This window comes from Oenanthe melanoleuca, chromosome 20 (assembly GCF_029582105.1).
Source record: "Oenanthe melanoleuca isolate GR-GAL-2019-014 chromosome 20, OMel1.0, whole genome shotgun sequence".
Taxonomy (NCBI): domain Eukaryota; kingdom Metazoa; phylum Chordata; class Aves; order Passeriformes; family Muscicapidae; genus Oenanthe; species Oenanthe melanoleuca.
Window position 1 is genome coordinate 4,638,519 of NC_079353.1, and position 24,621 is coordinate 4,663,139.

The window sequence follows — 24,621 nt, forward strand, 5'->3', positions numbered from 1 at the left end:
TTGCTCATCTAATCAGTGGATTTGTCTTGCCACGGTCCTTTTGGAGAACTTTTCCAGATCAGCTGCTTAGTCATGACAAAGGCCTGCACTGTCAGAAAATAATAATTTAAATTCCTGATTACTTTCTCTTTATGGGCCTTTGCTTAAAAAAAGCTGCAGCAGAAATATTTCTGTGCTGCGTGTTGAGACTTGTAATGTTGAGCAATCCAAGAAGGGTGGCTGAATTGGAGTTTATGTGGAAAAAAATATATTTCTGGGCAAATCAGGAAAACTTCATAAAAATATTCAGAGTTTACTATACAAATTATCCTTTAGTCCCAAAGATTTGTACTCCCTAAAGATGAGCCCAACAACTTTGGGTAAACGAAGGGGTGAAACAACATGTGGGTACAACAAGACTGGATTGAGAAGGACCAACAGACATCCTTGGAGGCAGCTGTGCCCACCCCAAAACATCCTCAATCCAACGTGTGAGAGAAATTCCCCTGGAGATTTCATTAAACACTTACACTTGTGCCAGATAAAGGAGCATTATCACTGTTAATTCGTGTCTCGTACATTGTCAGCATGTGGCTGCTGGCCAGGAGCTGTCAGCCCATTTAGGGGTGAGTAATACTCCCAAATCAAGTGTGCCAGCAAAAGTGTTTGGGGATGGCAGGAGGGAGCTCTGCAGCAAAGGAGTGGCTTGGATTTTGTGATGATTCTCCCCATTGCCCTTGCAGCCATCCCCTTGTTAAAAGAACATCTGTATCCACCTCTGATGAGTTTGTGCTGCAGAACAAATCTGCTCATTCCTGTATTTGCTTTGCACTGAGAGCTGAATCAATGGTAAGAGAAGATAATTATGAGGATAACTGTTTGTATCTCATCTCCCTGCTTCACTCCCTACCATGTCATACTCATACATGGGTTTGTGGGTGCTCATTTGGGATTTTGGGGTGCCCATTGAGCTGCTCCAAGTGACAGAGCACGGAGGATGTCAATGGAATGAAGGAACTCATAATCACAAGGACGCTGACCTGCAGACCATATAAGGCCACAAACCTGTTTGTTTTCATACTAACCCTCACCTACTCACATGATCTGCCTGAAAATACACCTCCAACAACCCCAATCCCAAAACACCACCTGAACACTTAAAAAGTTAAAAATATACATGTTATCGCTTCTGACAATGATATATATACCGAGTGAGGTTACAGCAAGCCGATATTGCATGCTGAAATCAGCTGCTAGCTCAAATGTCCCAAAAGTTATAGAACAGAAGAGGCCACAAGTGGTCATTCTTGCTGGGGGAACTCTAAAAACCTCTGGGAATGGGCTCGGTGAGGCGTCCCACGCCCCGGGGGCTGCCGGTACCAGCTCATCTGCATAACCACGCCCATATCTGCATAACCGCGCTCTTATTTGCATAGCCGCGCCCTGCTCTGCATATCCCCTGCGCCATTGGCCGGCGGTCTCCCCAGCGGTGGCGCGGCAGGGGCGGGCAGGCTCAGCGCCTTATTAGCATTCGCCCCGCCTCCCAGCGGGGAAACGAGGCAGCTGATTCGTCGCCTTGGCAACGGCGAGGCGCGGCCGCGCTCTGCGATTGGCGGAACTGCCTGTCAATCCAGCGCGGCCAGGGCCGCACTTCCGCCTCGGTGTCGGCGGTGCCGTCGCTGGAGCCGGTGCAGGTAACGCCGCGGGCCGGGCCCGGGGCCGCCGCGCTCCGCTCTCCGCTCCGCTCCCCCGGGTCTCCGCTCCCCGCGCCGGCCCCAGCGCCCCCACAGCCCCGTTCTGGCCCGGCTCGGGGGTCCCGTCCTCAGCGGGCCGCGGCCCGCGCTGTCAGTGCGGCGGGGGCGGGCGGGGGAGCGGCGGCCCCAACGCTTCTCTCCCTCCCGGCGGCTGAGGGGGCCGTGGCCCGCCCGGGTGTTTCGGGGCGCTGCGGGCCGCAGGCCCGTGCTGCAGCGTCGGGGTGAGGTGCCGTGATTCTGCCCGGTGCCGTGATTCCCCTCGCTGCTGAGCCGTGCCCGGTGCCGTGATTCAATGCTGAGCCGTGCCCGATGCCGTGATCCCGTCCAGGGCTGAGCCTTCCCCCGTTCCACCCCATCCTGGGCTCTGGGGCTGAAGGACATTGCTGTGCAGAGGGTGCGGATCAGTGCAGCTCCGTCAGCACCAGCGTTGCGCTTTTTGTAATTTTATCGTATTTTTCCGATTGCTTTTGCAGCTGGGTACTTAGGCAAAGGAGTCTACGACACCCGGCTCCCCAGAGGAATGTGCTGGGCTCGGTTTCAGCGCAGTACAGGAGCCTCAAGGGGCCTTTTAGGTCGCAGCTGAAGCACAGCGAGCAGTTGGGGTTTATTTGGGGTTGGCTTTTTTGTTATTTCGTTTTTCAGTTACCTACTCGATGTTTCCTTTACAGAGAAGGAGACAAGCAAGATGGGAAAAATAGGAAAAAAGGCTTTTTTTTAAATAACATGCCACCAGAACTTCTGCATGATAATAAAGGTATAAGATGCCATTCATTTAATTTGGTTATTGATCATGTTTGTGCTCTCTGTATGTTTGGATTCAGGACTCCTTTTGGAAGCTATTTGTTACTGTGCAGCACTTGAAGGCCAGAATTTCAAATGTAGTTTCAAAATCACCTCCTGGTTTTTATGTGTGTTATAACCTTGTGTTTCCTCTCAGAAGTATCTGCCAAAGCATGCTGAGTGCAAGCAGATACTTCCATTTACTGTGAATTTTCTCAGCTAAATTACTTAACTTGCATTTGAGATTCCAGGAAAAGTAAAAAGGAAACATGGGTCTGCAGTGTTGGTTTGTACCACTCTTCTCATAGTATTTCCTTTTCTAAAGCTTTGCATGCAAGAGAAAATAAATTTGATCATTCCAACTTAACCTTCTGAAGTTCTATAAATCCACGTTCATGTTACCATCTGGGGGGCAAACACGTGTTAACATCTTAACAAACTTTATACTGGCGTGCTCAGGGACTTCTAAAACCTCAGGGCAATTTCTGGAAGCAGTGACTTGGGTCACTTCCAAGCATGCAGTGCTGTGCCGTGGGATGGGAGTAGGAGAACTGGCTGAACTAGCATGGAAGCAAGAAATTCCGAGTGCTGATTTTCCCCCTAAGTAACCCCTTGGGTTTTCAGTTACAGTAAACACAGCTTTTTCTTAAAATAGTTGTTGAGCCATACACATGTTTGACCACGTGACAGAAGGCTGAGGGCAGTCTGGGATAGAATCAGGAGTAATTCTTATTGTTGCTTTCCTGAACCAACAGCACCTCATGATGAACTTGTAACTTGAGGAAGTTCTCAAAAGGAAGTGCTGAGATGTCTGCTGCCCAGGAAAAAATACAGCATTTTCCTCCAGATCTGGCTCTTCAACCATGTCAAAATAATCTTAGCAACAGAAGACAAAAGTTTGAGATAGAAAATGGTGATTAGATGACAAACCCTGTGCCTATAGGTAGTTAAAGACTTGATGGGATTAAGGTTTCAGTTGATGCAATATTGAAAAGCATTGTGGTTACTAGTTATTTGTTTGCTGACAGCTTTTGGTAACTGATCACAGAAGGTGGTTTCTAAGTCACTTTTAACACTGTTACTGCTTCCCATGATATGTACTTGCTGGCAGGTCTTATGACTGAAACTGGAATTTCAGTCTTTCTTCCTGTGAATTCTACTGTGTGAACTTCACATATGCTGACCTAGAACAAAGGTGGAAAGCTTTGCTTTCTGTTATCTTAGTGTTGGCTGGAAAACGTCCCAATCAGGCTTTTTTTGCTTTGATAAGGCTATATTTTTAAATCACTGTTTGTAGTGCCAGTCAGATGATTTTTTTTTGCTGTTGTTTGAAAGCAAGATTAGCCTGCAAGTACGCTGAATTTTTAAGCAGATAATTTATTATCTTTGGTATTTGAAGTAGCTTGTCCTTGAACAAACTCAATGTTACATCATGCTGTTCATATCTAGGCCTTCTGTTTAGAAGGTGCCATTTTTCTAATCCTTCACTGAGCATCAGTTTTGTCACCTGTCTCATGGAGATACAAGAAATCTCTGTATTTGACATTGGTATGATTTTAAAATGCTTAGTGTTTAGACTCTTCTTTGTGAAGCAATTAAAATGTTTGGTTCTTACAATTCTTGGAAGAAATGCACAAAATGAGGCATGCAAAGAATATATGTTAAATATGGAATACTCAAGAACTTGAATGTTGTAGCTGAGCTTCCATAGTAGCTAATCACATGGGTATCTCCTCCAAGCTGAATAAATTGGAAAATGAGAGCAAGGAGCAAGTTGGTCAGCCTGTGTCTGCCACTTTGGAGATAGGAGACTTTGATGTTTTTTATGTTGCTCAAAAATAGAGGCTGTGTTTTATAGCAGATCTTTAATGGGTTTTATTATTTTATGAAATAGACCACCAAAGAACCTGGAATTCAAGAATTCATTATCTCAATCCTTGCATCTTAATAATTACTGTGCAGACAAATGTATGATGATGTAATTATTTACTTTGCATCCTTAAAGGCTTGTAAAAGCATGTTGCAGGAGAGCAACAAGCAATTAGAATTTTTCAAATGTGGTTTACCATAACTTTCAGTTATACTCTTTAAAAATGTATTGTTGATTCAGTGCACAAAGATAATGTCTTAATTTTCAGGATCAATAAGTTACAAGAATAGACTGAGCATACTTAAACTTGATTTTTTTTCCTTTCCTTAAATACAGTTACAATTGGAAATTCATTTGCTGGTCTAGACAGATCATTTAGATTAATTCAGTATATTTTATTATGCACGTAATTTAATGAGACAGGTTTGTAGTAGATTGCAGCAGCTCTCCATTCAGAAAATGCAGAGGCTGCAGAGTGTTGTCTTCCTGGGCTTGTTTATCCATCTGGTGGGAGGGAGGGTGCACAAAAGGTGAATTGTCCCTGCAGCTGCAGAAACAGAGCTGGACCTTTTAGTCTTGGCCCTTTTGGTTTTGTAGTCCCAAACTTGAACTGTCTTTGCTCTGTTGGACATGCAGTGGCTCTGCTTGCTGTTAGACCAAATTGGTCTGTGGTGTTCCCGCCCCAGTCCTTTGCTGTGCTGGTCAGTCTTGGATGAGACACAGGCTCTTGGGGTGCTCTGAACCTCTGGGGTATTGCAAAGTTTGCATGCTTAGGGTATTTGTCAAGAAATGTGTTTCCATGATTGGATAAATAACTTTGTTATATTTTTACACTTCTGAGTAATTTTTTTATAGGGCTCCCAAAAGAATCTGTTAGTAGATCTCACTGTGTTTAGATTCTAGTGACAGTTAGAGGCTGTGGAGATTGAAGGTGGTAAAATGTGTGAATTCTGAGGTGTCTGTGGTTCACATCACTCCAGTTCAGCTCACTAACTCACTTACCAGCTCCTCTGCTCCCTACAGCGTGTCAGGGCAATCAGGTGAGGATGAGAATCCTTTTAATAGTTCTCAGTGATGCAACTTGTGTGTGTTAAGGCTGCAGAGAAATTCTCTCACCAGCCTGTTCATAAAGGGCCCTTCAGCAGGGTGTGCTGGCTGAAAGGAGAACTTTTTTCAGGAGAGCAGAACTGCTATGTTTACATGCACTCGTTTTTTTTTTAAAGTGTTGTTCATATTTTGTTAATCAAGTTTTTTAATGTTACTGAGCAAATAGCTGGGTGGATTTTTTATTAAAACTGGGCTCTAAATGGAGATATTTGTCCTGTCTTGAGGACTCAATTTTATTGTTTTGTATTGACAATAGCAACCTTATACTGGAATCCAGTAGGTACTTACTATAAATGCAGCTTTAAAGGAAATTCTGTCATAGCATAAACTCTGACTTCCTAAAGCTTTTGCAAATTTGTGGCGTGATCTTAAAAACCCCTTCACAAATAGTCTGTTAGCTGTGTGCAGGAGCTCTTGTTGTGGAATCTGTGTGTGTGAAGAGTTGGAGATAGGCATAAAAATACATTTTCTTATACCGTAGGGCTTTGTAATGGGTTAGTCACTGTCATCCTCCTGCTTTATTTGCAGTGTAATTGCTGCCATAATTGGCTAAGAGTCTCTGTGAAATTTATTGGCAAAATACCTTGTGCAGAGTAAATGTAAACCTGCATCTGACTAGAGAGAATGAGTCCAGAGAGACAAAGCTGCCTTTGAGGAGGAAGATCTAGGAACTTAAACATGTAACTATTTTTGCTGTTCTAGGGGTTTTCTCCAGTGATGTTTTATGCTGTGACTGTCTTCATGTTCATAAGCTTCAGTGATCAATTTGCAGGGATGGTTGCATTATGATGAGAAATACCCAAGCATCCTTAATTTTATCTTCAGAGAAGTGTTCCTAAATGATTAATCATGTATCTACTGACACTTGTGTTCAAAGGCACTGTACTTGCAGTTATTGATTACTTCCCACCTTCTCTCTTACAAGTAAGATAAAACAGATCCCCAGGAAACAACTAAGAAATAACTAGTTTTACAATACAGCATTGAATGATTGATTTTTTTAACAGTGTGGCTAGAAATGAACTGAATTATCACTCCTGATCAAACCTAGCATTATGCATCATGCGTGGAGAGGTGTGCAGAACAGAATTCTGTCATTTTTTACAGTCATGGGACATGAAATAGTTTCCAAGTGAAGGTTACAGAGTCTGAAAAATGCTGTAGCAGATGCTCTCGGGTGGAAAAATGTCTCAGATACTGAGGTAGTGTTAAGAAAGGAGAACATACACAGGATTCTGTATGAATTTCAATGAAGTGTTTTGCATCAAAAAATATTAATCTGCTGGAATCAAATTTCCTTGGTCTGTTTGTTCGATTTGAAGGAAGTTCTGCAAACCACTATCCTTGGCTGTAGAACAGAATTTTTGGCTGAAGTGAGAGTGGGGAATAGCCATTGATTCCATAGGTAATTGAGCACTGTTCTGGGAGCATATTTTCTGTCCAGATTCATCTTTACGATTTTTATGTTAAATAAATAATGGGTTGGGGGCTGGGGCAGTGATTAATGTGTGGGACAATTAGTGTCATTTGTTCTGATGCAGAAACAAGTTTTGTGGCCTTTACTTCTTTGAAAGCCAGACTTGTAGTGTTTCACTTGTCTCTTAATTCCTGTGAAGCATCACCAAAAGTTGGTATTTCTGAGAGCACAGAACATGGTTCTTCCTGCCATAAATCACTCAGCTCATTTGTTCAAAACTAACCTTTCAGATGTTCAGTTTGTTGTCATCATTGGTTCAAGTGCTGGCACTGAACTGTCCCCAGGCCATTGAATGACTCCCAACTCCATATGAACCTGTGGTAGGGCAGCTGCAATCTCCAGAGAAATGCAAAAGTGACAGTGGGCTGAGCATTCAGCTGATCCTCTTCACTCAGACTCTGCACTTTATTTAACAGATTTGAGAAGGAAGTTTCCCCTCTCTTGCTGTGGTTGCAGAGAGAGCTTTGTCTTGCCAAGACAGCTGGCTGATGGTATTACAGTCAAACTTTGGAGTAAGAAAGTAAGAAACAAATCTCACTTGAGAAAGAAAACCCTCTCCTGGATTCTGCAGTCTGTGTGGCTGTTCTCTGGCTGAAGAGATTTTGAGTGCATAACAGTTAATCTAAATTGCCAATTAAATTTGATTCTTGACTAATTTTTGTAAATGTTTTAGATGCAATATTGCTGGTAACCTAATTTCATAAGTCAATTAAGATTCATCCTTGCTGAAGCTTTCATTCAGAGATGAAACACTGCAGTTTGATGTTTTCAGGAGATGTGCATGAATTAAACACACATGAATATTTATCTTCTAGTTCAAGTTATTTATTTCTGTCCCTTGAAGTACTACAGTTATGTTTTATTTCAGCTGGCAACTCAAGAGACGATGGGGTTGGCTCTTATTCCACCAGTCATGGTGTAGACTGGGGGATTTTGTATTCTTTTTTCCCCATTTCTTATTTTTGGTGCTGTTATGAAGGACATGGATGCTTGATTTTCTGTTGGCTCTTTGGTATCTCTTTCTGGACAGAAAGTACATCCTGAACCCAGGATGTCACAGAATCCCAGAATGGTTTGGGTTGGAAGGGGCCTTAAAGCTCAACTCATTCCATCTCCTGCCACGACAGGGACACCTTCCACTATCCCAGGTGGCTCCAAGCCCCATCCAGCCTGGCTTTGGACATTTCCAGGGATCCAGGGGCAGCCACAGCTTCTCTGGATACCCTGTGCCAGGGCCTCAGCATCCTCACAGGGAAGAATTTCATTCTAATATGTAATGTAAACCTGCCCTCTCTCAGTTTGAAAATTTACATTCCCCCTTGTCATATCAAAGTAATGAAAATGTTTCTCATGGAGAAGATCCCAAGTGACTTTTTTTTCCTTCTTCCTTTTTCTTAATTGCTTGTAATTCTTCTCTTTTTACATTAAACTGAAATGATTTTAAAATTTGCTGTGGAAGTGCACACCAAACAAAACCTTGTTAGGCGTGTGGAAAAGCTGATGAATGTGCTAGTTCATGAATTCTTTGATGGCACTCTTAATTCCAGGGTATTGAACTCCTAACACCCTACCTGCTCATGCTGCTGAACCTCTGTGGTTATTTAATGACTGCTTATTGGTTCTGTACTTTGTTTTACCTAAATGCTCCTGGAATTCACAAGTAGATTCAATATCTGTGTAATGAATAGGAACAAGTGTTTTATATGTCATATAGAGCTAGCACATGTGCTTTCCAAGAAATAAAACAAAAAAACAAACCAACAAAAAAAACAAAAAACAAAAAAAAAACCCGGGATTTTTAATTTAGCAGGGTGATGTCAGCAAAGCTTTCCAGAATTGCTGCATGATGAGAAATTTCAACTTGAGGTCTGGAGGAAAAAGGCACTGCAGCTGTCCCCAGCCAGCTTCAAACCTGAGCTTGCTGAGCCACATTCCAGCCCCATGAGCCGCTCATTGTAAATGCTGGTCTTTCTATAGAAATGTAAATGTTTCTTTAAGGAGGAGTAACTTTTGATTATTCAGCTGGGTCTTTGTTGAGGAATAACCTGGAAGAACAAGTTAGGATGGAGGAACTAGTCGAATTGATTTAGGGTAGTTACAGGTTTAAACTCTTACAGGGGTACAAGTTTTTGGGGTTTTCTAATAGGTGTAGAAATTCTAGGATCCAGGATCATGGTTGAAATAAGTTGGTTGCTCTGGTTTTTTTTCCTTCTGAAAAATGAAATTTGAGGAGGAACAAGCCTACAAAGTGACAAATTTAAGAGATTACTAATTTACCAAGATAAAGGCAGTGGATTCCCACACACACTGGTTTTGGAAAGCAGTCTTGGAGGTGGAATGTGCATCTCCTCTCAGAGAGATGCTCACATGCACGTCACAGAATGCGTGGAGAAATTAGGCAGCTTATAAAGTGATTTGCGAAGTCTTGTGCTTTTGTTGTCCTGGTTTTATAAATAAGTTCAAGTGGGAGGAAATAGTTTAAAATAGGAGTTGTGCAGAGTCTGGGACTGGTGTATTTCTGGAAGGGAATTTGTGTACTTTCCACTGCTGGAGACTGTGACCTTGTAGGGGACACTCTGACCTGCGGAGAGCTTTGGCAAGCAGAGTGTGTTACTGGCAGCCAGATCACCTGGACATGTCACTGAGTGACAGCTCAGCTCTGTCACTTTGTGTGACATTATTCACCACCAGCTGATTGACAGATCCACTACTACTCTGTTCTTCCTTGCTCATGGGCCGTGTGGGGGACCGTGGATGGTGTGAATAGTTTGTTACACTCTGCATCAAGGCTCCTGAGGTTGCTGGGAAAAGGGATTTTGCTCCCGAGCTCATCATGTTTAGGAACAGCCCTTCCTGTTTGTTCCCTCTCCTGGGACAGACAGTTCTGGAAGGCTGGAATTCTGAGTAATTCCCTCTGTCAAACCTGTTTACAGGTGTGCTGTGGATGTGTTTCTGCAGTTTTTACTTCAGCTGCATGCTTTGTTATGTCCTTTGCTTTTGCAAAATCTTTATGCCTTTAAAAAGACTTTCATGGTCATCAGTCAGGAATGTGTGATCCTCTCTGAAAAACTATGAGAATTTAAAGGAGTTTTAGTAATTATCACAGAACCATAGGATGGTTTGGGTTGGAAGGGGCTTTAAAACTCATCTTGTTGCACCCCTGCCATGGCAGGGACACTTTCCTCTATCCCAGGTTGCTCCAAGCCCTGTCCAAGCTGGCCTTGGACACTTCCAGGGATCCAGGGGCAGCCACAGCTTCTCTGGGCAGCTTGTGCCAGGGCCTCCCCACCCTCACAGGGAAGAAATTTTTTCCAATATTTAATCTAAACTTGCTCCCTGTCAGTTTGAAGCCATTCCTTCATGTTCTGTTCCCTCTCCACCTTTCCTGTAGGCACCCTTCAGGTAACCTGCTTTTGAGTTACTGTGCAGTACCAATGACACATGTGATTTGTAGTTAATTAATTTCTGTATCTTACCTGTTCAGGTTTTGGGCCTTCTTCCCTTCCACAAAAGTGGCTTTTATATTTCAGCATTGTTACCTGCATTTCTGAATTGTGTTATTGGACAACATACTATCTTGTTTAACCTGTTTTTGGATGGCTTTACAGCATCACCAAGGTGTAAAGCTTATTTTAGAGGAACCAGAGAGGTTGTTCTTTGATTAGGAGATGCCAGAAGCTCTTACAAGTTTTTGACTTCACATCCTGTGCATAGCTAGTTTGGGTTTCCATCTTTTAGGCGTTGAGCTGCAAATAAATAACTATAAAATCTAGATTCTGCCCAAATAACTTGTTCAAGACTTGCTTCAGTGAGTTATGTTAGGCTTAGTTGTTTTCTATAAATTGCTTTAATGCTCAACTTTAAGGGTAATTTCAAGAGTAAAATCTTATTGTGAATATTCTGGACGATGTATCAGAGAATTTATCAGAGTGAAGGATAAGATAATACAGCTGCAGTACAAATTTACCAGTCAAATTTGTACTGTTGGGATGGGTATTGTGCTTTCTTTGGATGTTTTTATCTATTGTCTTTCAGTGTGAGCTTCAAAAATAGCATCTCTCCTGTAGGGAAATTATTTTGATGCAAAAATAAAAATAAATGTAGCCTTTTGTCCTCATGCACACAAATTCCGTAATAAATTAAATTAGTTTGTACCAATCCATAGCCTTAAAATATGAGGAAGTAGATAAGCTTTTTGGCTTATCCTGTAAACCACAATATCTTTACTGGTTGTGGCCAGGGGTGTGTTGTCATCATTAAATGAAGATTTTCCAGTTCTCTTAAGGTGCCTCTACTTGCAGTTATTATTGATAAGATGGTTTGGTGAGTACAGCTGGGCTGAGATCCCCAGGAAAAACACATTTCTGGGTGTCTCTGGATGGGTACCCAGGCTCAGCCCCTTGGCCCTGCCTGGAAGGTGAAGCCCACTAATATAATTCTAGCCTGTAACCCAGCAAACCTCAGCTGCTCAAACAGAATCCTCTCAACAAGTGAAGTCTGTATGGAAGCCTGTTTGTTACATTCCTGTTCGTTACTGTGTATGCAAGAAAATGTCCAAATAGACTTTGTGTTCCTTCTACACTGTAGGACTGAGAGGTGAGACCATGACAGGAAGTTTGTGCTTTATGAAAGATTTTCCAGGGCAGCAGCTGGTCCTGAGCTCCTGAAGAAGGTCTGTCTGACACAGGAGTGTTGCACCCTTCTTTCAGTGGCAATTTGGATAAAAGCTGCTAACCACACTGCTGGTGTGCAGGTGAATTCTTCTGGGAACATCAGGGAATGGAGGAGGAAATACAGATTACAGATACTGAAAATGAAGCCACCAGGATGTTTTTGTTTTCTGGTATTTCAGCCTAGTTGAAAGTAACTTTTGGTAAGAGAACATGATTTAATCCCAGCATTTTGGCTCATGAAAGCTGAATGCTGTTATCACTGTGTTTTCAGCTACATGCAAATTCATGTTAATCTCTTCTGTATAAAAGAACTGAATGTAAAAGAAGTGATACAAGTGGGAAGTTATTCCTAGTGTAACTCAGCAAAATATATTATATTTTTCCTTTTTAAAATGTTCCTAACACCATAGGACAATTTGTGACTGTAATTATTTAAAGTGATTTCAATTAATATTTTATATATAACTTACTTATGTATGGTATATAATTTACTGACTTATAAGATTGAACTTTCAAATAGCAGTGAGCTTCAGGTGTGGTGTGAGGTAGATGTCAGGAGAGCACAACATAACTCTACTTTTCATTTGTGTCTGATTCTGGACACTTCATTTGTGCTTGGTGGGTGTTTTTATAGGAAAGCTTCGTTGTCTCTGCAGTGAAAGTGCACATTGTGGGATGTGGTTCCACTTCACAAGGCCTTTTGTAATGCAATTATTGTGCAGGAGAGGGGAGCAGAGAAACTGGCATTCATCTGTATGACCTTATTTACTCTAAGGCTCTTAATGGTATTTGACAGTTTTGTAGGTCATAATTTTTATTTCTTAGTGCCTTCTATATATGACTAAACAGAAAAAGGGAAGATGCAAGAAAACATGGAGAAAATGTAGTTGTAGTCCTGATCCTGAGAGGGCTGTGTCTTGTACATATATAAGTTTTCTTCTAGAACCATTGGCAGCTGTTTTGCTAGAAGGATGCAATGCTTGCATACAATTGAAAGCAGAAATGTCTTGCATCTCCAAAGATACTTGGAGGGTGTGGACTTGTAAATATGATATTGCTGCTGCAGAGGTTGGTATAAAATCCTGTAGTAGCAAGGAAATGGAAGATTCCTAAGGGAAAAGTGACAAACTGAAATACCTGTCCTTGAAAGACGTAAAACACTTCAAGGCAAACACTAAATTCATTAACTTAGATGAGTCCCATAATGGGCTGGTTTGGCTCCTCCCTCTGAATAGACTGTTAGAAGAACTGTATGTATGTGAGACATTCAAACAGCTTTTGTTCTGGGCATCGAGGGGAAAAAGGCTTGAAACACAGTTTGGATTCTTGCAGAGGAAGAGAAGGAATTGGCTTCAAACATGGTAAACTTCTCCTAGGAGCAGAGTGCACTTCTGGCATTGTTTCTCTTAATTGGAATGGAATTGTGCAAGTTATAATTACTCTGGAGAAACTACTGTCACAAAAGCAGTGGAATCTTCAAGATCAGAAAAAATTGAGACTGACAGATTGAGGTTGTTTTGGAGGAGATATCGATAGCATTGCCATGCTGTCATTTATTGCTGTGTACTTGGCTCATTCTTGGAACCTGGTGAGCATTTGTAAGAGCGAAAATGAAATTTTCTCATTCTTCTCCTTAAACTAAAGTTGGGTGAGGTAAAAATATTTGTGTTACAGCATTGCCAACCATCTGGAAAAAATCTAATTTAGTCTATCCATAAAGTGGAGCTGGAATGCTACATAAATTTGTAAGTTATTTGAAGGGTGCGTGGTTCTGCTGAGGAAAGGTGCGTTGGTTCTTTACATTCCTTCTAGAGGGAAAAATCTCCAGTTGTCTCTTCCAGAGTGCATAGCAGTAGCCTGACAAAAATTCTCTCAGGATTGATGACATGATATAGTCAGACCCAACATTTTCATGCAGTGGTCAGACCTTGAGATACCAAGGTTCTTTCTTGTTCCCAGCTTTCTTGGTTAAGGATGCAGCAAGGCTTATCCTCTTGCTAAAGGAGAATTTTTGGTTTGCCAACTGGCTTTTCCTTCTGTCAGTTCTCTGCTCCTTCTAGCTGTACTTGCCTGAAATTTAACTTGCTGTAATTAAGTTACATTTTACAGTAATGTATATGGAGTAGTTATACAGAGAGAAGTGTGGCACAGCAAATCAACTTGTGGCAGGTAGTAGTTGTCTTCAAAATTACTGCTGTGTCAAAGAAAGCTGTTTACTTATAAATGCAAAAATCCATCTTTTGCCCTAGGAAGGAACAGGAAAATTAGTGTTTGTCAAGTGTGAGTGTTTGTACACAGGAGAAATGTGGAAGCTGCTAATTCTGTTTCCCTCTCTTGTCAAATAGATAATCTAAAGCAGCTGGGTATTTGCAAAAGAAGACCCTGACAGCATACAGATACTTAATCTCTAAATCAAGCTCAACGATGCATTAGAGGAGCTGCACTGGCTGCACAGAGATTTCACCCTGAAGGATGAACAGTGAAGAAGAGTTTTATGATGCCGTTACGGGTGAGTGATGGGCACAGTGCCAAGGGGAAGAAAACCCCTATAAATTGCACTGTGTGTGTGGTAAGGAGCTGGTGATACATGGCTGTTAATAATAAATCAAAAGTAAACTTACGTTGGTAAAACTTGTAGTGCTGTGTTCTGAAAGGTAGAAAAGGAAAATTGTAGCTCATGTTCAGGCTTGGAAATGAGGGGTTTTTTTGTTAAGCCCTAATGCCAGTTATTATTTCATCACTATAACAGTCCTTTAGTGGCCAGGTCTTGCTTTCATTTTCTCTGAAAATCAATTTAATAGCAGCTTGAGAAGCAGACCCTTTAAAAGGTGAAATATTTCCTATGGGTTGATTTTATTGTTATTGTATTCATTTTTTAATTTTAATGGAAAACTTATTCTAAAGAACTGAAGTGGAAAATGTTTTTCTAGTCAGAACCAAATTGCTGTAAAAGTATGTTTTCAAGATAGGGAGCCAAAAGTCTTTGCAATCCTATTTTTTCTGAAAAAGCAAACATGAATCACTTCACACTTGAGCAGTGTATCAAATAGTACTTTGCTCTCAACTAATAAGGATGAATAGTTATTTATAAGAGTTTTAGATGCTTTAGTGGTGAAATAAAATGCTTGAAGTATTTTAATAAAAGAAAAAGGAAATCCTCTTAAAGATCTCAAACCATTTTAAAGATTTCCACTGAAATATCTCTTGAGAAATCCTGTAGCAGAGGTGAAATGATAAATACTGAGATTACAGTGCTTAAAGTAAAATCTCAAAAATGAAAAGAGAATAATGATTAGTGTGAAAGCTGAAGGAATGGAAGTAGCATGGTAGATAGAAGTGGGTAACGTAGACTTAGACATGGTTGGTTGGAAATTCATGTGAGGAATAAACAGAGGGGGCTGGGTGAAGCAGTGTGACTGACAGAAGACTGTACAGGACTTGTCACAACTATGTCACAGAGGAGAGAAGGAAATTCAGTTTGCATTCATGCCAGCTGGGAGTGATGAGGCTAGTACTCCAAATTCATCTGTAAAATCAACCCATTGTACCATTAAAATCTTAAACACAATGGTTTGTTTCTGTATGTCATTAGTAATCTTATCAGTTCCAAGAGCTCGTGTCAGTGCCATAAATGAACTAGAGTTTTTTTGCATTGAAAAGGTGTGAAAATAAATGTACCTCTAAACATGAGGGCTGTGCTGTACAGCTTTGATGATGATGCATTCTTTTGCCCTTGCTGCAGACCTGAACAGCCCTTGGTGTTTGACTCATCTGCAACAATACCCTGGTTTTGTCTTCTTTCCTCTTCTTGTTCCCCTCTACCTCAAAAGTTGATTCCTCCTACAAGTGCTCTGGGTGGTGGTGGCTGAGCTATTGTGCATGAGCTGTTCTTGTACCTGCAGTCATGTCTGACTCTGCTCAGATCTGGGATGTTGTGAATCAGTTCTGTGAGCACTCCTTGTTCCATCCACATCTTATTCTTCCAAAGGGGGGAATGTGCTGGCAGGAGATAAATTTATATATATATATATGTGTGTGTGTGTGTGTTGTATGTGTTTCTTAAGAGCCTGGTGCTTGATTTAAGAGGAGTGCTAAGTTTGGAATACTTCAGATTTGTTCTCCTTCAGGACTGTTTGTCTTTAAGGACAAGGTGCTCAATCCCTTTCTCCAGCTGGGTGCTTTAGGAGATGTAACAGTTTGATGAGTTATTTGCACAGACCTAGTGAAGTCAGACCTAGTTCTTTATAGCTGTGTCTTGTCCAGGTCAGTGAGAAGTGTGATGCAAAGAACAGCTGGAAATGGGCCTCTCTGCATTCATGTTCCCTGGCTGCTGATGTCTCTAGTAACACTCTGCTCCTGTTAACACTGGATCTTTCACATGGTGCTTTAGTGAATTTTTTAGGTGGTGGTGGGTCCTGGTAGTGCCTGCCTGTCTCTCAGTTTTTTAATGGTCTGGGCATGGTAGGTGTAGATGCAGTGCTCCTAGGAGATCAAGTCCACAATCCCAGTCCTTTCTGAGCCAAGGTGCACTTCCAGGTTTCTCAGTGAAAACTTCTGGATCTGAGGTTCCAAGTTTTGATTAAAAAAAAAACCAAAAAAGAAGAAATTCCCTGGTAGGCTCCTTGGTCTACTCTTTCCAAGGATGCTCTCTTTGTTTTGAGATCAGATCAGCAGAAGGGCAAAAGGTGCCTTCAGATGTGCTTAATCTGCTCAAAGTCTAGGATTGGGATGTGACTGCCAGGAATGAGCATGTTTTCCAGCTGTGTTTCAGTGTTGAGATGAAAACAGTGTGTGCATGATACATTTCTCTTGTTCCTGTTGGGTCCTGAGCCCTGGTTTCCCCAGGAGCTGCAACATGTTCCCAGAGTTCACTGATTTTAGGAACTGGGTACTGCAGTTTGTGTCCTGTAGGCAGTAAACCAGAGCACTTGGACTCTGTGGGAGTTACTCCAGAATTCTGCAGCACACTCAGCAGCAGCCCAGGTAGTTTCCTGCCTCCTTTAAGGTAGTATGGACTCACTCCTTGAGGAAGTCACAGCTTTTCCCTAGTTATTAATTAATAACATCCACTTGTAGAATACGAACCTCTCCCTAAGGAGATCTCTGATTTTTGTAGTGCTGGATTTAACTTGGCTGAGAAGTTTCCTCCTTCTGACACTGTCCCCAACTCATCCAAAAGACATGCTCATGGGAGGGAATTGTGTGCTGGGTGGTTGGGAATCATTTTCCTGGCACATGGTTCTTCCCTGGCTGGATGATGATGGCAGCATGGACTGGGGTATTGATGAATCAAGGGGATGAATTGAGTTGGTGACAAAGAGTTTCCATGGGGAGAAGTTTCTTTGCAGTCAGAGGTTATTAGCACTGCTGACACTTGACAGCCTTACCTGATGAGTACTGCCCTAGGGAATCCCTTGGGAATGTTACCTGTGATCTCACTTAATTCCAGACATCACAGATGTCAAGAATCTGCTTTTTCTCAAATTCCAGTGGCACCTTTTTCTGAGGCTGGATCAGGATAAAGGTGTTCAATCCTTAGATGAATTTCAGATTCTTTGAATTTTTCTGTGAGACAAGGAGCATGTAGTTTTGGTCTATGTCACCTTGGGTGTGTTAATGTCATCACAGACTTCATGCCATCAGGGACCTCTTTTAGAGCAGTATCCTTCATTGATATTGTCAAGTATCTTTTTGCCAAAATGTTTTGTGAAAGTGTTGCCACAAAGCAGGGTAATTTATTTTTGAGAACATTTTAATTTTGCATTTTTAATTAGCCTGCAGTTCCATGGAAATGTGTTCTGTGACCATGAGGCTCAGCTGGTTCATCCAGCCAGGTGTATTTGTGAGGCTGTTGCTCTCTGTTGCTTTCATGTGGGGAGGAGGAAGTGAGGTTGTCTGCCAAACTGATATATATGTGTAAGTATTGCAGGTGTTGTGAAAGGCCAACCTGCCTCCATCAGATACAGCTTGTGACAATAGACTTATTTTGGAAAGTGTAGAATGGTTAATTTCTGGTAAAGAAAAACAGCACCTCTTGCTTCACTTGCTATGTGCACTTCCAGCATGTTTATCCTATTCCTTATGCCTTTTTCTGGTCTGAAGGCTCTCAGTACCAAGGTGTTTTGATTCCCTTTCTGCCTTGGCTGACAAGGTTTAATTAGTACTCAGGGCAGTTGCTGACTGTCAAAGGGGAGGTCTCGTGTCTCTGTCCATGACTCAGAACCAGGGCTCTGCTGCCTTGGCTCATGTGCAGCACACTCTGAGTGGCCTTGTTTCATTTGCAGGATGTGGAAGAGGAAGGCTAAGAGAACTAAAGTTACTGGCAAGTTACTTTTCTTTAAGCTTTTGAAATAGATTTATGTTGGCACCCAACTGAACTATTTTACTTTAAAAGTTTAAGACTTTTTAAAAGCTTTTGTTTCACTCCTAACACATGTAAGTGGAACTTCTTATTAAGCTGATTGTTGACATTGTATTTCTGTCTCTGGTCCCCTATCCTCCTTTTAAATCTCCATTCTTATCCTCACTCCCAGTGGCTTTTTAGCATGAAAACTGTCCTGTAAGTAACTCTTACCTGCTCAGTTTCTGAAGTTCAAAGCTTTATTGGCAGCTGCTGTAAGGCTCTTTTTGTAACTTAGAGAAACTACAACAAATCATTTCTTCCAGATCTACTTCCTCTGCATAAAACAGTGTCTGGATAGCTCTTAATAGAATTCTAATACCTAGAACTTCATTGAGAAGCATATTCTGAAACTTTTTCAATGGGCTTGTAGTGGGTAAGTCACGTGATTCTAAGGTGGAAAGTGTAGTTGAAAGTCTGTGATTATCTGGCTGTGTTCCACAGTGGTTTTGGTTTGGGTTTTTTTTTAATGTAATTAGGTGGAAGTGCAGTCCAATAAAAGCAAACTTACCCTTCTGATGTACTTCCTTTTCTGGAGCAGGGATTTAATTTTTGTTGTTTGTCTGCAAGTCACTCATTTGAATTGGCATTTATTTACTTATCAATGACATATTGTTGTCCATAAATAATAAATGTACTTGAATCTAAATTCCTGTTGTGCTTTACAGGAACAGGACAAAACAATTCTGAATCATAGGAAACAGAAACACTATGTGGATAAGACAATGGCCCTTTGATAGGATGTGCAGGGTTTCAGGTACAATGTAAAGACTGAGATTACATTTTTCAGACATTTTTCAGAACTATTCTCCTATAAGCCAGTGCATTATTCCTGTTAGGAAGCTTTCTTTTACATTTAGGTGTTAATCTCATCTGTTCCTTGTGTCATGTGACCTTGATCACTTTTTGGGTGAGGGTATTGTACCAAAAAGCTCTTTTTGTTTTCCAACTTATAGTTAAGCTAATAAGGTATTTTGCTGCTTGTACTGTAACAGGTTCCAAAAAAGATAATATATGGTTAAAAATACTATTTTAAAATAATAAATATTTTGTTGTGAGTTGACGGAAGGTTTTCTTAAGGCAGGTGTTTCAGGGTAGTCCTCATTTTAATCACCTGAATCTATATGTGACTGTCATGCTTTCCAATTGAGTACTAAGAGTGCCAAGGTGTGGCTATTGCTGCATAATTCCATTCTTGTGACATCAAAACCTAGGAGACAGGGCAAGACATGACATCACCCATTACACCTGCTGTTTACTAAACAAGATTTTATCACTGGGACTTCCTGGTGCAGTTCTGAATGTTTTTGCCATGGACTTGATCCCTGAAGAAAGTGCAGCATTTTGTTTCTGGAATGTGTGCCTTGCATGAATTGCTCTAATACAGCAAAAGCAGCCATTGGAGAGGATAAAATAAAGTTGAAGTACTGCTTTGTAAAAAAGTTAATGGCAGAGGATCACAGCATTTTTGTCTGTTTAAAATTGGAATAATCTTTGTCACGATTTCTTTACTCAAGAGTGTTTACAGGCTTTGTAATATTTTAGAATCTTTGTGTACCCTCAGCTGAACTCTGGGACAGGCCATGATGAGAACTCACTACAAAGACAAGGGGCTGCCCATGTTGTGACAGCTGGAATGAAAAGAATGCAAAAATTATATTATGTATTCCTTAAAACCATGGCAAAAATCATGTGCCAGCAAATACCCACGTTTAATGTTGCTTTTTGATTCTGACTCTTAAATTGGAAGCTGGAAATGAAAATCTTTCTTGAGGCAGAATTGACCCCTTTGTCACTCAGAAAGGACTTCATTATCTTAGAATTAATTTCAGCAAGAATGTTTCTTTATTACACTGATGGATCAGCAGTGTTTTCTGTTGTGGTGCTGTGGCAGTGGTGAAGGACTGTATTAATGGATTGTTTTAGGGTGCTCTGTGGTGATGCTGCTGTGGTTTACAAGTCTTTGTTTCTGCAGTCAGTCTGGATAGCAGCACTGAGGGGAGGCCTCTTGCTGTTGATTGAGACCAAGGGCCTGTGTAGAGGTGCATAGAATGCTTTTAAAATCCTCTTATTCAAAGCCACGTGCAAAATTTGTCATTATTGATATTACTATGTGTGTCATTTATGTAACTAAAAATCATTAGACTGGGATCTTGGATTGTTGGTTTAGTCCAACTTTTACTTGGGGCTTCTTGATAACACAAATTTGTGTTCTACAGATTCCAGCTGGTTTAACATTTTTGGGATTAAAGCTGTTCCAAGCACATTGCTGCAAGCTGGGGTTTGGTTACAGTGGTGTTTCCAGTACAAGTGGATGGATTTGGGACATAAGAAATACAGCCACCTCCTGCAGGTCAGGCTGTGGGTCACTTGTAGGGCTCAGGGAATAGTTCATCGTGGTATCCTTATGTTCTGTTACAACCATTAGGGAAGTGTTAGGTTTGCACATATGGGTGGCAAAAAGAAGTTCAATATCCTGCATTTCTGTGGTTCCAGTTGTCTGGGTGTTTGCCCCTGCATTGTGAAATGGCCGTTTTCTCTTTTCTTTTTTTCTTTTTCTACGTGCCTATTAGCAGTGTAAGCTTGATTTATTTGAGGTCTTTGAGGAAAACTACATAAGTGAAACAAATTATTGTAATTATTCTGCAGCTCTGAAGAAGAGACAATGCAGCTAATCTGATCAGGAGCTACTCGAGAGCTTTTAAGATTCTAAATTAGTTTTATATTCAGCAGTGTGAAAAATGATAATTCTTTATTCTAACGCAATAGTTGGCTCATAATACTCCTGGAAATTAGGTTACTTAATAAAGGTTTTCACTCTGATATTCTTTGAAATAAACTAACCTAGTCTAAGTGTACTTCAGGTGTGAGACTTGCAAAATGTGAGTGGCACTCTGGCATGGTAAGGTTCCTAAGAAAACTATTGCCTTTTGGTTTTTATACAGGCTTTGATTCTGACAATTCTTCAGGAGAGTTTTCAGAAGCAAATCATAAAGTTCCAGAAATGCTTGATCTAGATCCTCACCAAAGCAATAGGACTGGAAAGCATAATGGAGAGACAGAGATACAAGAAAATGGAATTAAGAGACACAGGTAAACACCAAGAGCTGCACAGGAGATGAGAGGTGGGCATGTGCTGGCTCACCCCTTTTGGGGCATTGCTGTTCCCATGGGAGAGGGTAATTCTCTGGGATTGGGAAGTCATTTCACGTGTCTGCTTCCTGTGCCAAGTCTGGGGTGATGCTTTGCTTCCTTTATAAGTTGCTTCAATAGAAAAGAAAATGGCTTGTTGTTTAATGGGCTGAAAATGACAGTTGGATTTTTTTTTTCCATTACAGGACATCATTACCTGCCCCAATGTTTTCTAGAAGTGATTTTAGTGTGTGGAGCATATTAAAAAAATGCATTGGACTGGTAAGTTAGCTTGGGTGAAGTGTTAGGTCTCCTAATGTCAGCTGATTAATTTCATTGCTTAAACATCAAGACACAGAATTATACCTGAGGTATTATTATGAGTTATTATATTACCTGAGGTGCATTTTCCTTTTTTTTTCGCTAGGAAACAATTTAAACTGCAACTCCCAAAATCTCAACATTTATTTAATAACAGTACTATTTCCACATCTTTAGCTGTTAGAGCATGTGGATTGGCATTTCTGAAGCTGTTCTTTAAGAACTAGACTAAAGCCATTAAACTCTAGTCAAATATGATTGATTGACACAATGCTCTTACCTGCTTCTTTTTTTATTCTTTACTTAGCAAAATGTGATTTAGGACCTTATTTTATTAATTCGTGTCATCTAGGAGATACAGTTGTTCTCTCAAAACTCCTTTTGGTGGGATGAGTGACCTGACCTATCTACTCCAACCTTTTGCTTGGACCAAATCAGTTTAAATTAGTTAAGGTTAACATTTTTCTTCTCTTGCCTGTGCCAAGGTGAGGAAAATATTGCATTAACTTCATCTGGTGGCATTCTGCATTCTGCTAAGTTTCAAGCTCTTACATAAATGTTTTGATACTCAGCTATGAGTGCAACTTTGTAATTAAACAGCCAAATTTGCTTGGGTATAGTAAAAGAGTAAACTGGGGAGTTGGAAATCTGTGTGAACTTCATGTCTGTCTTGTATCCACATGGGAAACCAGAAACTGTCTGACACAAATAACAGGTTGCTTAAATAAAGCCACTAAAATCTGTTAGAGCAGTTCAAGTATTATTCTTTATGTAACTGTTCCTTTCAAAGAATAATTTGTGGTTGCTGCAGTACAGTAGATAGATTTTATGCAAATAAGCATGTGAGGTTTTCCAAGGAGTGTGTGGCACTTCAGTATCAGCATGGAGCTGGTTGGCACATTATTGCTGCTACCTAGGGAAATTTTAATCTCTTCTGCTTTACACAGACCACAGCAGAGAAAGTAACATTCTCTGTGAATTTATTAGGTTAGCTGGGTCAATGTTTTAAGTGTTATTTCAGATTGTAAGTAGGGTTCTGCAGTGCTTCCAGACCTTTTCAGCTGTAAAGGAGGTCTGCTTCACGCTTGCCAAATATCCTTTGAGGAATACTACAAATAAACTCACCCACAACTTATTTTCTAAATCCTTGTTGTTGCCTAAGTTGTTAACTTAGTTTTGTGTCTAAGAAGTCAACCTGCCCTTTGGTTATGTAGGAGCTGTCCAAGATTACCATGCCCATTGTCTTCAACGAGCCCTTGAGTTTCCTTCAAAGGATAACAGAATACATGGAGCACATATACCTCATCAATAAGGCTTGTAGTCATACAGATCCCTTGGAAAGAATGCAGGTAAGAACTCCCACTGCCTTCTGTAATTCACAAGAAGTTTTTTTTCTCCCAGTCTTTGATTTTAAGACAGTTTCTCACTTGAGTGTTTCTTTCTCAGGGGCTACTGTAAGAATGTTCAATTTGTCTGGCTAGATGAGTTTCTTCTTTCATAATGGCTGTGTTAAATATTTGTGACACTTTGACTCTCCATGCTGTGCACAGTTTGAAAGTGCCACAACTGACCATGCCCAAGGATTTATTTAACAGTGAATCTTTTTGTGGTTATAAAACCACAATAAATACTGTAATGTGCAACAAATAAAGTGTCTTAAACTTAGATTTTTAATGCACTATTCTCATAATGTGTTTTTAATTTGCTTACAGGCTGTAGCTGCTTTTGCAGTTTCTGCTGTAGCTTCTCAGTGGGAGAGAACTGGCAAACCATTTAACCCACTGTTAGGAGAAACCTATGAATTAACCAGGTAGTAGTTACTTTAAATTGGGAGCTGGGGCTGTTTGTGTTTTTGTGTTAGCAGACTCTCACACTGGTGTGGTTGTGGTGAAATAACACAAAAGTATATTTCTGAGTATAGCTAAAATTCTTTTCCTCAAACTATCTCAGAATTTCTGAGAAGTTGTTATGAAAGCTAATAATTGTATTTCTAAGTTTAGGCAGAGTATTCTTTGAATTATTTAGAGAAAAATTGGTTCATGTTTTTCCATCATAGACACTTCCTGAGCAGACACAATTCATTGAAATATTTTTTTTTTGTTGATCTTGTCAGATATAGAAGTTAGTCAGAAGGACTTTGAGCTTCCTCAAATAAATGGGTAATATGTCTGCAGTCGAGTAAAAATTTTCAGTCAGATCTTTCCATGTTGATCAAAGGGTCTCTGTAATTTCATGAGTTATTTCAGTGAAACTACTTCAGATGCCTTTCTAGGTAGAAATCTGGTTTGGGGTATAAAAAGAAAATGTTTAGAGTAGAAATCCTTTCATTGTATTAATTGTAGATGTGTCATGGAACTAGAAAAGGAAAAGTTTCACTTTCAGTTTAATCTATAAATGGTTCACATTTTTTTAAAGTATCAACTCTTTTCTCTTGCAATACTAAAAATACATTTATTGTTTAATTTTCTTTTTTTGTTGTTGCCAGGGAGGATTTAGGATTTAGGTTTATATCCGAACAAGTCAGCCACCACCCACCTATTAGTGCATTTTATTCTGAAGGCCTCAATAAGGACTTCATATTTCATGGATCAATCTATCCCAAACTAAAATTCTGGGGAAAAAGTATAGAGGCAGAGCCTCGGGGAACAATTACTTTGGAGCTTCTGAAGTGAGTATGAGAAGTAAATAACTTTTTTTACTTATTGTAATAACTTTGTTGGCTTTTCAGAGGTGATTACCTAAAAACCCTGTGTTGAAGAGATTGTAAGAATTGATTTACAAGTTAATTTTCACTGCTTAATTTCAGACCTGTTTTTTTTTTTTTTTTCAATTTGTGTTATGCTTCCATAGCTGTAGCAGTTTGACCCCATTTTTCCACCGTGAAAATTAGCATTTCTTACAAATTGGTTGCTACTGAGAGTAGTTCTGTAAAGGCATGTAAAATTTAAATACAGAGATAAAGTTCTCTTACTGGGCTGTTCACACTCATCTTAATTTTCTATTGCTGATGGTTTTGGTGGTTTGTGTGGAAAGAGCTGCATCTCACAATAACTGTTCTGTGTGGTAAGGAAACAGGAGAAAATTGTCAGAATTGCCACTTCCAGAGAAGGATCACCTTCCTACTAAAA

At 40.4% G+C, this 24,621-nt stretch overlaps 1 protein-coding gene across 2 annotated transcripts in view; it reads left to right on the forward strand.

Moving 5' to 3' along the window:
• The first annotated feature begins 1,473 nt into the window (after nt 1–1,473).
• The window catches only part of OSBPL2 (oxysterol binding protein like 2), a 34,272-nt gene continuing 11,124 nt past the window's right edge, over nt 1,474–24,621 (forward strand). Inside the window, exons 1-8 of one of the 2 annotated variants that reach the window (XM_056507839.1) lie at nt 1,474–1,673; nt 2,402–2,487; nt 13,986–14,149; nt 20,986–21,133; nt 21,379–21,454; nt 22,708–22,842; nt 23,206–23,303; nt 23,979–24,161. In XM_056507839.1, the coding sequence (XP_056363814.1) occupies nt 14,113–14,149; nt 20,986–21,133; nt 21,379–21,454; nt 22,708–22,842; nt 23,206–23,303; nt 23,979–24,161 (677 nt within the window). In that variant the 5' untranslated portion in view covers nt 1,474–1,673; nt 2,402–2,487; nt 13,986–14,112. The remainder of the gene's footprint in view (nt 1,674–2,401; nt 2,488–13,985; nt 14,150–20,985; nt 21,134–21,378; nt 21,455–22,707; nt 22,843–23,205; nt 23,304–23,978; nt 24,162–24,621) is intronic. The other variant, XM_056507840.1, reaches the window with a different exon arrangement.